At 39.8% G+C, this 13,503-nt stretch overlaps 1 protein-coding gene across 2 annotated transcripts in view; it reads left to right on the top strand.

Moving 5' to 3' along the window:
* SECISBP2L (SECIS binding protein 2 like) overlaps positions 1 to 13,503 on the top strand; it is a 52,200-nt gene that overhangs the window by 18,757 nt on the left and 19,940 nt on the right. For both annotated transcript variants that reach the window (XM_008269039.5, XM_008269040.5), the window contains exons 5-11: positions 6,110 to 6,339; positions 6,615 to 6,639; positions 6,977 to 7,092; positions 9,831 to 9,965; positions 11,720 to 11,800; positions 12,324 to 12,491; positions 12,633 to 12,774. In XM_008269039.5, coding sequence (XP_008267261.3) covers positions 6,110 to 6,339; positions 6,615 to 6,639; positions 6,977 to 7,092; positions 9,831 to 9,965; positions 11,720 to 11,800; positions 12,324 to 12,491; positions 12,633 to 12,774 — 897 coding nt within the window. The remainder of the gene's footprint in view (positions 1 to 6,109; positions 6,340 to 6,614; positions 6,640 to 6,976; positions 7,093 to 9,830; positions 9,966 to 11,719; positions 11,801 to 12,323; positions 12,492 to 12,632; positions 12,775 to 13,503) is intronic.

The following is a 13,503-nucleotide window of genomic DNA, read 5'->3' as shown; positions in this document are numbered from 1 at the left end:
TGTGATATATTAAAATTTTTTCTGTTCTGGTCATTCCTAGTCATAGTGTCCATTTCTGATGCTTTAAACCCTGGGAAAGCCATTAAAAATTACCCTTCCTGAGGGTAGTTATTGGACCTAGCAGTTCAGCTGCCCAGTGGGATGCCCATGTCGCTTACCGGAACGCCTGGGTTTGAGTACTGCCTATGCTCCCCATTCTTGCTTCCTGTCAACATACATCTTGGGGGTGATAGCTCAGTTAGTTGGGTTCCTGCTACCCAAGTAGGAGACATGGATTGAGTTCCTGGCTTCTAGGCAATTGCAGAGTGAACCAATGGATGAAAGCTCTGTCTCTGCATCTTAAAAAAAAAGTATTAAAAATTGTCCCTGTCTAGTTTTGTCATTAACTTACCAAAATGATAAGCTTTATGAAGTATTAGAATTAGAAAATGGGGAGTGGTTGTTTAGCCTGCTGTACCCCACATCAGAGTGCCTGGGTTCAACACCTGGCTCTGGCTCCTGACTCCAGCTTCCTGCAAATACAGACTGTGGGAGATAGCAAATAATGGCTCAAGTAATTAGATTTTGGGGCCTACGCTGTGGCATAGTAGATTAAGCCTCTCATATGGGTGTTTCAAGTACAGACTGCTTTACTTCCAGTCCATCTCTCTGCTAACGGCCTGGGAAAGTAGCAGAAGACAACCCAAGTGCTTGGGCCCCTGCACCCGCGTGGGAAACCTGGAAGAAGCTCCTGGCTCCTGGCTTTGGATTGGCCCAGCTCTGGCCATTGTAGCCATTTGGGGAGTAAAGACCTCCCTCTTTGTCTCTCTCTCTCTCTCTCTCTCTCTGTAACTCTGCCTCTCAAATAAATAAGTAAATCTTTTTTTAAAAAGTAATTAGATTTCTGCCAACCATATAGAAGACCTTTGGGACGTGAACTGGCAAATGGAAGGGCTGTTTTTGTCTCGTCTCAAGCAAAATGAAAAATAAGGTTAAACTAAAAAATTGTGTAAGAATTAGATGATAAAAAGATAAAGATATAATTTAAATAGAAGACTGTACGTTCTTATAGGTACTTTCATTGTTAGTTTGCTTTTAATTTCTGGGTATTAATTTATGTCAGAGAAAGAATTATGTATTATGTAACAAATTTGTCTTTTCATTTGTAACAAATTTTTACTTTTGCACATAGGCTTATAGTATTTAATAAGAGTTTAATAAGATAGCTAGATGTGAAATAATATATTAAAGTTAATTGCATTTCAGCGAGCCATCAGCCAACGAAATTTATTTATTTATTTTTAATAGATTTATTTATACAAAAGTCAGAGTTACACAGAGAGGAGAGGCAGAGAAACAGAGAGAGGTCTTCCATCTGATGGTTCACTCCCCAATTGGCCGGAACGGTGGAGCTGTGCCTATCCGAAGCCAGGAGCCAGGATCGTCTTCCCGGTCTCCCATGTGGGTACAGGGGCCCAAGGACTTGGGCCATCTTCTGCTTTCCCAGGCATAGCAGAGAGCTAGATGGGAATTGGAGCAGCCAGGTCTTGAACCGCCACCCATATGGGATGCTCGCACTTCAGGCCAGGGTGTTAATCCGCTGCACCACAGTGCTGGCCCCAGCCAACAAAATTTAAGACAAGATATAATTTATAATAGCAAAAGAAATAGTTTCTGGAAATAAATCTTAGAGATGTATGAGATATAATATGTATAAAACCGTAAGACTTTCACCATAGGACCTTAGAAAAATCTATATATTCATGCAAGATGATTTGCAATTTTAAGTGTCAGTTTTCCCTGAGTTAGTCTATACATTCAGTGCAATCCTGTTGAAATTTTAGTAGGAATTTTTGGACAATTTGACAAATTAATTCTAAAACAGGAGCAGTGGTTTGAGAAGAGCCAACACATCCCTGGAAAAGAACCTTTCCTTTAGATATTAAGACTTATACAGGGCCAGCGCTATGGTGCATCGAGTTAAAGGCCCAACTTGCAGCGCCAGCATCCCATATGGGCACCAGTGCTGCCTTCTCTTCTGAGCTATCTCTGTGCTATGGCCGAGGGAAGCAGTAAAAGATGGCCCAAGTTCTTGGGTCCCTGTGCCCGTGTGGGAGACCTGGAAGAAGCTCCTAGCTCTTGGCTTCGGATCAGCTCAGCTCTGGCTGTTGTGGTCATTTGAGGAGTGAACCAATGGAATGGAAGACCTCTCCCTGGCTCTACCTCTCTCTCTACTCTGTCTTTCAAATCAGTAAAATAAATCTTTTAAAACAAAAAGACTTCTTAAGCCACCTTGAATCCTATAGGTTAAATTATCAGTGCCATACACAAAAACCGAACAGAACAGAAAGCCCAGAAATAGACTCTGCCTATGTGGAAATGCATGGCACATGACAGATAGTGCTAACTCTCATTTATACCTCACGCGAATCTATTTCAGATGGATAAAGGACTTAATGGGCAAACCAATGGTAGAAAAAAAAAATAGGGGCAGATGTCATGATTGCCAAGAGGAAACTCTTTCTGAAATGTTGATTATTTAAAGTGAATAAGTCAAAAAGAGTAAGTCACAAACTTGGAAAAGATTTTTGCCGTGTATATAATTGACAAAGGATTAATCTATATAAAGAATTCATATTAATTAGTAAGGAAGTGATCCCATCCTGTACTTGGAGTCCCTGGGGCACAGTGCCAGGCATCTGAAAGAAGTTGTCAGGTGTTTAGGATTCTTTGTTTTGACCTAAACACCCACTCATATGAATGTATCCAAATGGAATCTCTCCCTAGAAGAGAAGGGGCTGTTTGATTAAAGATGCACATTAAAGCAGTGCCATAAAAACACTGTCCAGTAGCAGGTGATGAGTCTTAAAAAAGTACAGTATACCCATTCAGTAATACAGAGCTATATTACAGTATTTTTTTTTTTTTTTTGACAGGCAGAGTGGACAGTGAGAGAGAGAGACAGAGAGAAAGGTCTTCCTTTTCCATTGGTTCACCCCTCAATGGCCGCTGCGGCCGGCGCACCACGCTGATCCGAAGGCAGGAGCCAGGTGCTTCTCCTGGTCTCCCATGGGGTGCAGGGCCCAAGCACTTGGGCCATCCTCCACTGCACTCCCAGGCCACAGCAGAGTGCTGGACAGGAAGAGGAGTGACCGGGACAGAATCTGGCGCCCCGACTGGGACTAGAACCCGGGGTGCTGGCGCCGCAGGCAGAGGATTAGCCTAGTGAGCCATGGTGCTGGCCACAGTATTTTTTTAATAAAAGATTTATTTATTTGAAAGAGTTGGGGGGGGGAGAGTTTTCATCTGCTGGTTCACTCCCCAGATGACCCCAAGTGCCAGAGCTGAGCCTGGCTGAAGCTAGGAGCTTCATCTGGGTCTCCCATATGGGTCTAAGCACTTGGGCTATCTTCTGCTTTTCCAAGCACATTAGCAGGAAGTTGGATTAGAAGTGGAGCAACTGGGACTTGAACCTCCTCCTGTATGGGATGCTAGCGCTGCAGACAGCATCTTAACTCACTGTGCCACAGTGCTGGCTCCTACAGTATTTTCTGAAACATATCACAACATAGAACATAGTATTAAATAGATGATGACTCAAAATTGTGTTACTGTTACATAAAAATGTAGGGGCAGAAGTGTAGCTAAAGGAACAGTTGTGATTTATTGGGAGATGATTATAAGTGTTTTTGTTTTGGGAATGTCTTACTATGATTACAGTTTGCAAAATAAGAATAAAAAATAGTAGGAAAATGGGTAGAAGTTAAAAATAAATTAACAGAATTTTACAAAAGGGAAAGCATTATTGTTTCTAAAAAATACCAGAAAAGGTATTAAACCTCATTATTAAGCAGAAAATGCAAATTGAAACCCACAGTAAACCCCCTTTTTACTACAGGTTGGCAAAAATTATACTTTAGGGAATAGTATCAAATATTTGTTGAATATATGAATCACTGGGGATATGTGTATATATGTATATATACTGCTGGTAGAGTGTTAATTGTTTTATCCAACTTAAAAAATGATTTGGTATTTTCATTCATGTGGCATTCATGTGTCTGTATAAGAGTGTTTACAGAAGTATTTTTTAAATTTTTTATTTATTTTTATTTATTTTTTTTTTTGACAGGCAGAGTTAGACAGTGAGAGAAAGAGAGACAGAGAGAAAGGTCTTCCTTCCGTTGGTTCACCCCCCAAATGGTCGCTACAGCCGGTGCTGCGCTGATCTGAAGCCAGGAGCCAGGTGCCTCCTCCTGGTCTCCCATTCGGGTGCAGGGCCCAAGCACTTGGGCCATCCTCCACTGACTTCCCAGGCCACAGCAGAGAGCTGGACTGGAAGAGGAGCAATCGGGACAGAATCCAGCGCTCCAACCAGGACTAGAACCCAGGGTGCCGGCGCTGCAGGCGGAAGATTAGCCTAGTGAGCCACGGCACTGGCCTACAGCAGTATTTTTTTAAAGATTTTATTTATTGGCCGGCACCGCGGCTCACTAGGCTAATCCTCCGCCTAGCGGCGCCGGCACACCGGGTTCTAGTCCCGGTTGGGGCGCCGGATTCTGTCCCGGTTGCCCCTCTTCCAGGCCAGCTCTCTGCTGTGGCCAGGGAGTGCAGTGGAGGATGGCCCAAGTGCTTGGGCCCTGCACCCCATGGGAGACCAGGAAAAGCACCTGGCTCCTGGCTCCTGGCTCCTGCCATCGGATCAGCGCGGTGCGCCGGCCGCAGCGCGCCGGCCGCGGCGGCCACTGGAGGGTGAACCAACGGCAAAGGAAGACCTTTCTCTCTGTCTCTCTCTCTCACTGTCCACTCTGCCTGTGGAAAAAAACAAACAAACAAACAAACAAACAAACCAAAAAAAATTTTATTTATTTATTTATTTGAGAGGTACAGACAGTGACAGGAAGAGACATAGAGAAAGGTCTTCCATCCAGTAGTTCACTCCCCAAATCGCTGCAACAGCTGGAGCTGAGCTGATCCGAAGCCAAGAGCCAGGAGCTTCTTCCAGGTCTCCCAAGCGGGTGCAGGGACCCAGCATCTGGACCATCTTCTAGTGCTTTTCCAGGCCATAGTGGAGAGCTGGATTGGAAGAGGAGTAGCCGGGACTAGAACCGGCGCCCATGTGGGATGCTGGTGCCGCAGGCGGAGGATTAACCTACTGAGCCACAACACCAGGCCCAGCAGTATTGTTCTTTTTTTTATTTTTTTAAGATTTGTATTTATTTGTTTGACAGGTAGAGTTACAGACAATGAGAGAGAGACAGAGAGAAAGGTCTTCTTTCCATTGGTTCACCCCCCAAATGGCCGCTACAGCTGGCGCTGCGCCGATCTGAAGCCAGGAGCCAGGTGCTTCTTCCTGGTCTCCCATGCGGGTGCAGGGGCCCAAGCACTTGGGCCATCCTGCATTGCCCTCCTGGGCCACAGAAAAGAGCTGGACGGGAAGAGGAGCAGCCGGAACTAGAACCCGGTGCCCATATGGGATGCCGGCTCCGCAGGCAGATGATTAACCTGCTGTGCCATGGCACTGGCCCCCAAGCAGTGTTGTTCTTAATAGCATTTTTCAAAGCAATGCAAGTGTCTTATTAATGGCACAATTAGGGTAAATTCATTATGGTGTATTTAGTCTGCATTCCAGTGACGTTAATGAATTTAAGCCACATGCACCTTAAGCAAGTCAGAGAAGAATACCAGCAGTATGATTTTTAAAAATAAAGTTAAGAACTGCAGAATTACATGATTTATGGTTTCCGAATTTAAAATCTATAGTTAAACTAACGGAATGATAAATGCAGAATTCTGAATAGAGGTAATCTCTGCAGATCAAAGAGGATGCGGTAGTGGTTACAGGGCACACAGCGAACTTCAGATGACTGTGATGTTCTCTTTCTTAAATGGCTGGTGGTTGTTAAAGTGTATTAATGATAAAAATATTTCATTCTCTTTTCATCATAACTTGTTAAAAGTGTTAGGAACATCTTACCTTTGCACGTTCTTTTTAAAAAGTCATCACCTATTCCTATTTCTCCTCTTAATTAAAGCTTGACGTTTATTTTCTTATGCCCTTAATGATGATTTAACAAGAATTTATCACTTTGGTCATCACAAAGAATTGTTGCACTTTGTTTTCTTGTAGATTTTCCATCGGATATTGCTAACAAGTCTCTCTCGGAGAGCACTGCCACAATGCTGTGGAAGTCCAAAGGCAGAAGGAGAAGAGCATCCCACCCCACTGCTGAGTCTTCCAGTGAGCAGGGCGCTAGTGAGGCTGACATTGACAGTGATAGTGGTTACTGTAGTCCCAAACACAGCAACAGCCAGCCTGCAGCAGGGGCTTTGAGAAACCCTGAGTCTGGGACTGTGAATGTATGTACCATGACCTTGATTTCTGCATTATTCATTGACATCAGTATCATTTTTGCATCCTCTACTAATGCTTAAGTATCTATATTCATTAACAATTTCTATAATAATAGGATGGTTAAAAATGTATATTTATTATTAATAGAAATTATTTATGAAAATATTCTGATTTAATAAGCATGCTTTTACAGTACATTAACTTATTAAGTGTTTTGCAATGTATGTAATGTAGACAGGCTTTAAGTAGAAAATAATTCTTTTCTTTTTTTTTTTTTAAGCATGTGGAGTCATCCGTCTGTGCAGGTAATTATTTTATGCATAGTGTTTTTGGTATACTTTCATTCATGTCAGAATTTCCTTTTTCAGCATGAATCTTACTGATACTGCAAGAAGACATTAGAAATCTTTCAGGGATTCAAGTTATTTCTAAATATAGGTTTGTCAAGCAAATTGAGAAAATGCCAGCTGCGAGTATTCTGCAAGATGACACATATTACTAAGAACCAGTATGTCACTTAAAATTTAAAGAAAAATACATAGCATTAAATTTTGACTGAATTACGTACATGAAGGTAGGGGAATATTTAGGTTTTGACATCTTTTGTAAGTAAGTCTTACACTTAAATCTCATTTGTTACAGGTGGTGTAAATTGGTCCAGTGTAACCTGCCAGGCAACTCAGAAAAAACCTTGGATGGAAAAAAATCAAACATTTTCTAGAAGTGGAAGGCAAACTGAACAAAGAAATAATTCACAGGTAATTTGAACTGGGTTGGAGAAATCTGTGATTAAGTATGAGAGGAATTATTTTAAATGTGTTAATAATAGACCAGCGCCGCGGTTCAATAGGCTAACCCTCCACCTAGCGGCGCCAGCACACCGGGTTCTAGTCCCGGTCAGGGCGCCGGATTCTTTCCCGCTTGCCCCTCTTCCAGGCCAGCTCTCTGCTGTGGCCCGGGAAGGCAGTGGAGGATGGCCCAAGTGCTTGGGCCCTACACCCCATGGGAGACCAGGAGAAGCACCTGGCTCCTGCCTTCGGATCAGTGCAGTGCACTGGCCGCAGCGTGCCAGCCGTGGCGGCCATTGGAGGGTGAACCAACGGCAAAAGGAAGACCTTTCTCTCTGTCTCTCTCTCACTATCCACTCTGCCTGTCAAAAAAAAAAAAAAAAAAAGAAAAAGAAAAAGAAAAAAGTGTTAATAATAGTGAGCTAACATGATGTCTGAAACATTTCTAAGTGGCTTAACCAATAAAATTTATTTAAATAATGAAACAAAATGATAACAACTTGAAAAACAGCATGAGTATATGAATAAGGAATAATGGCATTTCCCCGGTGATGGTTGCCTGCTGCTGTAATGTGGCCTGATTGGGCAGCTTGCTTCAGGCCATGAGCAAGGTCTAGCTGCAGTGTAGCGAGCAGGCTGCTCATTGCCATGAACTTCTACTAGCTGTATCTGCCTGCACTGGCTGGCTGTGAAGTCAGGGAGTTGTTTATTGGTCAGTATAATCCTTCTAATTTTTTTATATAGACTTCCTAGATTCCTTAATCAAGTTAAGGAATTAAAGCTATCATAGAATAGATTTGTGGATGAACAAAAATAAGAGCTAGTAATTTATGGATTAAGTTTCCCCATGACTTGCCTGTTTCTTTGTCTCCCTGAAAGGAAGTACTTTAGATCTACTTTGGCATTAATTAGGCTGTTAGGAGAACAAACAGAATAATGCCCTCTGCCCTGTAGTGATTGCAAAAAGGAATTATTGTTGTTTGTTTCAGGCTTGTGAGGCAATCTAGCTCATTAAAAACAAAAGAGCAAAAGCAAGAATCATTTATATAGTTTAAACAAAATCTACAAAATGTTTACTTTTATGTGCTGAAATTTTCTGTTGCAACTGTAACTGTTAGTCTTGCTAAGTTTGCAGTCTTTATACCATTTGTGGTATCAGTAGCCTACTGGAGTGGAAATAATACTGAAGTGAAAAACATTTTATCTCTGTCTCAAAACTGATAAGAAGAGATAAATTGCAAAAAAAAAAAAAGAGAATTATGCAAATACATAGGGTATGTTAAGTTTATTTTTATCTCTCTCTTCTTTCCAGAAGTGGATCCAAGTGCTGACAGCATGTTTGTTTTCTTTCCTACTTCTGATGATTTGTTATTCATGTGCTTTTCTTAAGTATATATTTAATTTTAAGATAAATAATCTTTTTATCTTCTTTTAAGTCAACATTTTTCCCCTTTTGAAATTTATGATTATTTTTGGGCTTCAGAAGTCTTCTATAAATCACATATTTGTATTATCCGATGCTTTTTTATGGGGTAATGTTTCAAGACATTTTAATATGAGATTTATTTTAATGTGTGATAAAATATGATACAGTCTTATTTTCATGCATGATAAAACATAATGGTGTCGATTTTCAGAGCAGTTAATTAGTTGTCCTAACTTTGTAGCCCTTCTTTCCTCTAGTTCACGCTTCCATTTTAGTTATTTGCTAATTTCTTCTGGCCTAAGTTTTGTTTCTGGGCTGTTTGCTTTGTTCCATTTTTCCGATTTTTCACGTATTTCATAGTTTAATTGTGATGATTTTAAACCTTTTCAAAAATCTGTTTAATATTTGAAAGGCAGATCATTTTCTATGTGCTAGTATAATTTTAAATGATGAGGAGAATATAAAAACTGTTTTTTAAAGATTCATTTATTTATTTGAAAGGCAGAGTCACAGAAAGGCAGAGGCAGAGAGCAGGAGCAGAAAGAGAGAGGTCCTCCATCCGCTGGTTCACTCCCCAAATGGCTGCAACAGCCAGAGCTGAGCCGATCCAAAGCCAGGAGCTTCTCCTGGGTCTCACACGCGAGTACAGGGGCCCAAGGACTTGGACCATCTTAAACTATTTTCCCAGGCCCTAGCAGAGAGTTGGATTGGAAGTGGAGCAGCCGGGACTTGAACTGGCGTCCATATGGGACCAGCAATGCAGGTGGTGGCTTTACCCACTATACCACAGCGCTGGCCCCTCTTTTTTTTTTTTTTTTCTTTAAGATTTTATTTATTTATTTAAGACGTAGAATTATGGACAGAAAGAAAGGTCTTCCATCTGCTGGTTTACTCCCCAAATGGCCACAATGGCTGGAGCTAGACCAATCTGAAACCAGGAGCCAGGAGCTTCTTCCAGGTCTCCCACATGGTTACAGGGGCCCAAGCATTTGGGCTGTCTTCCACTGCTTTCCCAGGCCATAGTCAGAGAGCTGGATCAGAAGAAGAGCATCTGGACACAAACTAGCACCCGTATGGGATGCCAGTGCTGCAGGCAGAGGCTTAGCCTAGTATGCTACAGTGCTGGCTGCCGGGTTTGACTTTTTAGAACAAATTATACACATAATGAAAACTCATTAAGTTGTGGCACTTTTGTATACACTTTTGCAAATATGTTATACTTCATTAAAACATTTACTTAAAAATAATAACGATTTACTTTTCTCCTCTGTGATTTATTTAGGTTGGATTCAAATGTCGAGGACATAGTACTTCCTCAGAAAGAAGACAGAATTTGCTGAAGAGACAAGATAATAAGCATTTAAACTCTAGTCAGTCCCATAGAAGTGACCCAAATTCTGAATCTTTATATTTTGAGGTATTTTTTTCAAACCTTCTAAACTGCTTTAGAAAATGCTTGCATTAAGATATTAATTTGTTAATTTATGAACACTGAAAGTACTTTTTATGTTTTAACCTGTGACTGTACTATTAATTATAAATTACTCAAAAATACTATTTGTCTTGATTATATATATTAGTCTAACATTCACTTCATTAATGTTAATTTTTTATACATTTTTGTAATGTGTGTTCGTTATTTTGAGGTTATGTGTAGAGGTAGATCTTAATTTTTATTGCTATTATTTTGTGTATTTCTAAGATTTTTTAAATTTGAATAATTTAATCTAGTTCATTTGTGCTGCCAGTGAAGGGGATTTTAGAAAGAAAAATGGCTATTGTACTTTCTCTAATAGGCAGACAGTTTATATTCTAATTGCACTGTTTCTTTTGTTTAGTCATCAAACCAACTCTTGCGGTGGCCTATTGTATACATGTAAAATATTCTTTGAATGATACATTAAAGTGAAAGAACATACTATCCTCAGGGAAGTTTATTGTATAGTAGAGGAGTATAGACACGTACACACTTAATATGGTTAGAGTTGAAAGGAGAGACAAGTCACTTGGGGTTTAGGGTAGGGGAGGAATAACATTTGGAAAAGATTTTAAAGAATTAAGGAGAATTTGGTTTTGTCTAGATGTTTTCTACCAAACATCTCCAGTAACTCACTTCAGTAACTCATTTTGAGTGGATCATAGATTGTATAAAATGAGTTAATAGGTGGAGATTAAACTAGAAAACTCACTTGAGGCCGGAGGATAGAGATTAATACTGTGTTAGATGAGTTAGTACTTATCTTAAGGACTTGAGAGTACATCTCCATTGTTCTGTCAGGAATAGTTTTAGGATGTCTGATATGTCTGAGTTTTTGTTTTTGAAAAATTCTATTTATTTATTTATTTATTTATTTGAGAGGCTGAGTGATGGAAAGAGGGAGAGAAAGAAGAGTGAGAGAGATAGCACTCTTCTGTGCACTGGGTCACTCCCCAAATGGCTGCAATGGTCAGGGTTCCGGTTGGCCTGGAACTCCTTCCCAGTCTCCCATGTGGATGGCAGGGGCCCAAGTACTTTGCTGCTTTCCCAGGCAGATTAGTAGGGAGCTGGATCAGAGGTGAAGCAGCCAGGACTCAAAGTGACACTCCAATATGATGTCAGTGTCACAAGCTGTGGCTTAACCCACCATGCTACAACACTGGCCCCAGTATGTCCGATGTTGGCAGTTTTATTACATGTAGTATTGTATGATTGGTTCTATGTTTCTATTTAGTTAAAGATATTAGATACAATTTTCAGTATAAGGTGGGATATTGGTTAAGAAGTTAATTTAAATAGAAATAATTTTTTTACTTTTTAACTTGTAACCCTGTTGATATCTGTATGTAGTTATGCAGGACAGGGAAAATATTTGTAAAACTCAAGACTGTTCAAAATATTTTCTAAATTATCTGAATGTCCATTTTCCATTTCTTTTTCTTTACCTACTCTTGGTATAATTATTAATAAAAAATGGAGTAGTAGATAAAGTGGTTCAGAGGGTGAACACATGTAGGTATGCCCCTTGAATAACTGTGTTTTAGCATGTGAGGAATGAGATGTCCTTTTTAAGAATAATTAAATGGTAGGATCCAACTTCCCCGTTATTCATTACTGTTAAGCATTGTAAGAAGGTTTTCTAAGAAGTCTGTCTTGAACTCTCCATATTTACTTAAAATGTGGAACTATTTTAGGATGAAGATGGGTTTCAAGAACTAAATGAGAATGGAAATACTAAGGATGAGAATATTCAACAGAAACTCTCTTCAAAAGTAGTAAGTGACTCTTTAAAAAGATAAGCAACATAGAAAATCATTTGAACTATGATTATGTTGAAAGGAAACATTAAGGTAAATTTAAAAACTTGGGAGGTAGCTTCATCTATAGGAAACAGTGTTTTAGTACTTATCTTTAGTATTTCTTTTCAACATAGTCAAAACAAAGATACTTTCCTGTGAAATCCATAGTCCCATACTAGACAAGAAAATAACCATTAATAAAATGGCATCATACAGTATACAGTCTGTGCAGAAATTGTCCCAATTATTGCAAAATTTTACTTTGGTGCTGTTTTGTTGGATTTCGGTCAGGGTTCCAGACAAAATCACCCATTGTATTAAGGTCTTTTGTCCCTTTACTTCCCAATCTAAAATGATCCCACCATCTCACTGTGTTTATGACTTTGAATCTTTTGAAGAGTCTAGTTAAAATGTAGAACATCCCACATTCTGAATCATCTTTCCTTGTGATTATACTTTTATGAGATCACTAAAAAATATTTTTCTTGGGTTGTCATAGTTGGATGATTTACCAGAAAACTCGCCAATCAATATAGTTCAGACTCCAATTCCTATTACCACTTCAGTTCCTAAACGTGCAAAAAGTCAAAAGAAGAAAGCTTTAGCAGCAGCCCTTGCCACAGCACAAGAATATTCAGAAATTAGTATGGAGCAAAAAAAATTACAGGTATGTAGTCACTCTGTGACAAAATGTAGTAGTTTATTTGCTAGGTTTAGGGGGATGGATGGAGGAATAGTAAATATCATCTTGACTTGTTATACTTTTATGCTGTAATAAAAAACAAGCATTTTCATGTTCACCTTGCAGGAAGCTTTATCAAAGGCAGCTGGAAAAAAGAACAAAACGCCCGTGCAGCTAGATTTGGGAGACATGTTAGCTGCTCTGGAAAAGCAGCAGCAAGCTATGAAAGCACGGCAGATTACTAATACCAGACCTCTGTCATATACGGGTAATACATCAGTCTGAGCAGTTCACTGTTTGGCTTTGGTGTAGTTTATTTTGAATATTGGTAATCTAAAATTTTTGGCTATATATATAGAAGATAAGAAATATGTATGTATTTTAAGTCAGTTCAAACCATATTCTCCTTGAAATTGCCCATGACCCTTCTCTTTGCACATCCTGTCCGTTCTACCTTCCCAACATATCCATAATCTTAACTACTCACCACATCCTTTCCTGCCACCCTATTAGCCTCTGTCATCATACTATACAGTAGTAGTCTATTAACTACTGCCACCTTTCCTTCCCCCTGATTCTGTTTGTCTTCAAAGAAGTTATCTGTTTAACATACAAGCTGGATTATATTAAATAATAGGTTATAGCCAAGCTGGATTATATCAGTCCACTGCTCAGAACTCTCCAGTAGCTCTTCATGTCATTTGGAGTGAAGCCAGATTCCTAAGGCTATATCTGAGCTGCCCTGAAGTTCTTTACTTTTCGTCATCATCATGATCTCATCTGACACACACTGCCTTCCCCATATTAGCTGTCCTCCAACACACCCTACTGCTCCTAGCTCACTCACCTTTGGACCTGCTATTCCCTCTTCTTGGAATGCTTTTTGGATATCAGTTTTGCTTGTTTCCACAGGTCTTTCAGATCTCTGCTTAAATGTCAGTTGGTATGCATTTTGAACCAAACACATTTCTTTGTTCTTCAGAGGTCGAAATAAAAA

Source organism: Oryctolagus cuniculus, chromosome 12, assembly GCF_051225735.1.
Source record: "Oryctolagus cuniculus isolate XC-2025 breed Fujian yellow rabbit chromosome 12, ASM5122573v1, whole genome shotgun sequence".
NCBI classification, from domain to species: Eukaryota; Metazoa; Chordata; class Mammalia; order Lagomorpha; family Leporidae; genus Oryctolagus; species Oryctolagus cuniculus.
This window is presented reverse-complemented; position numbering and strand designations above follow the sequence as displayed.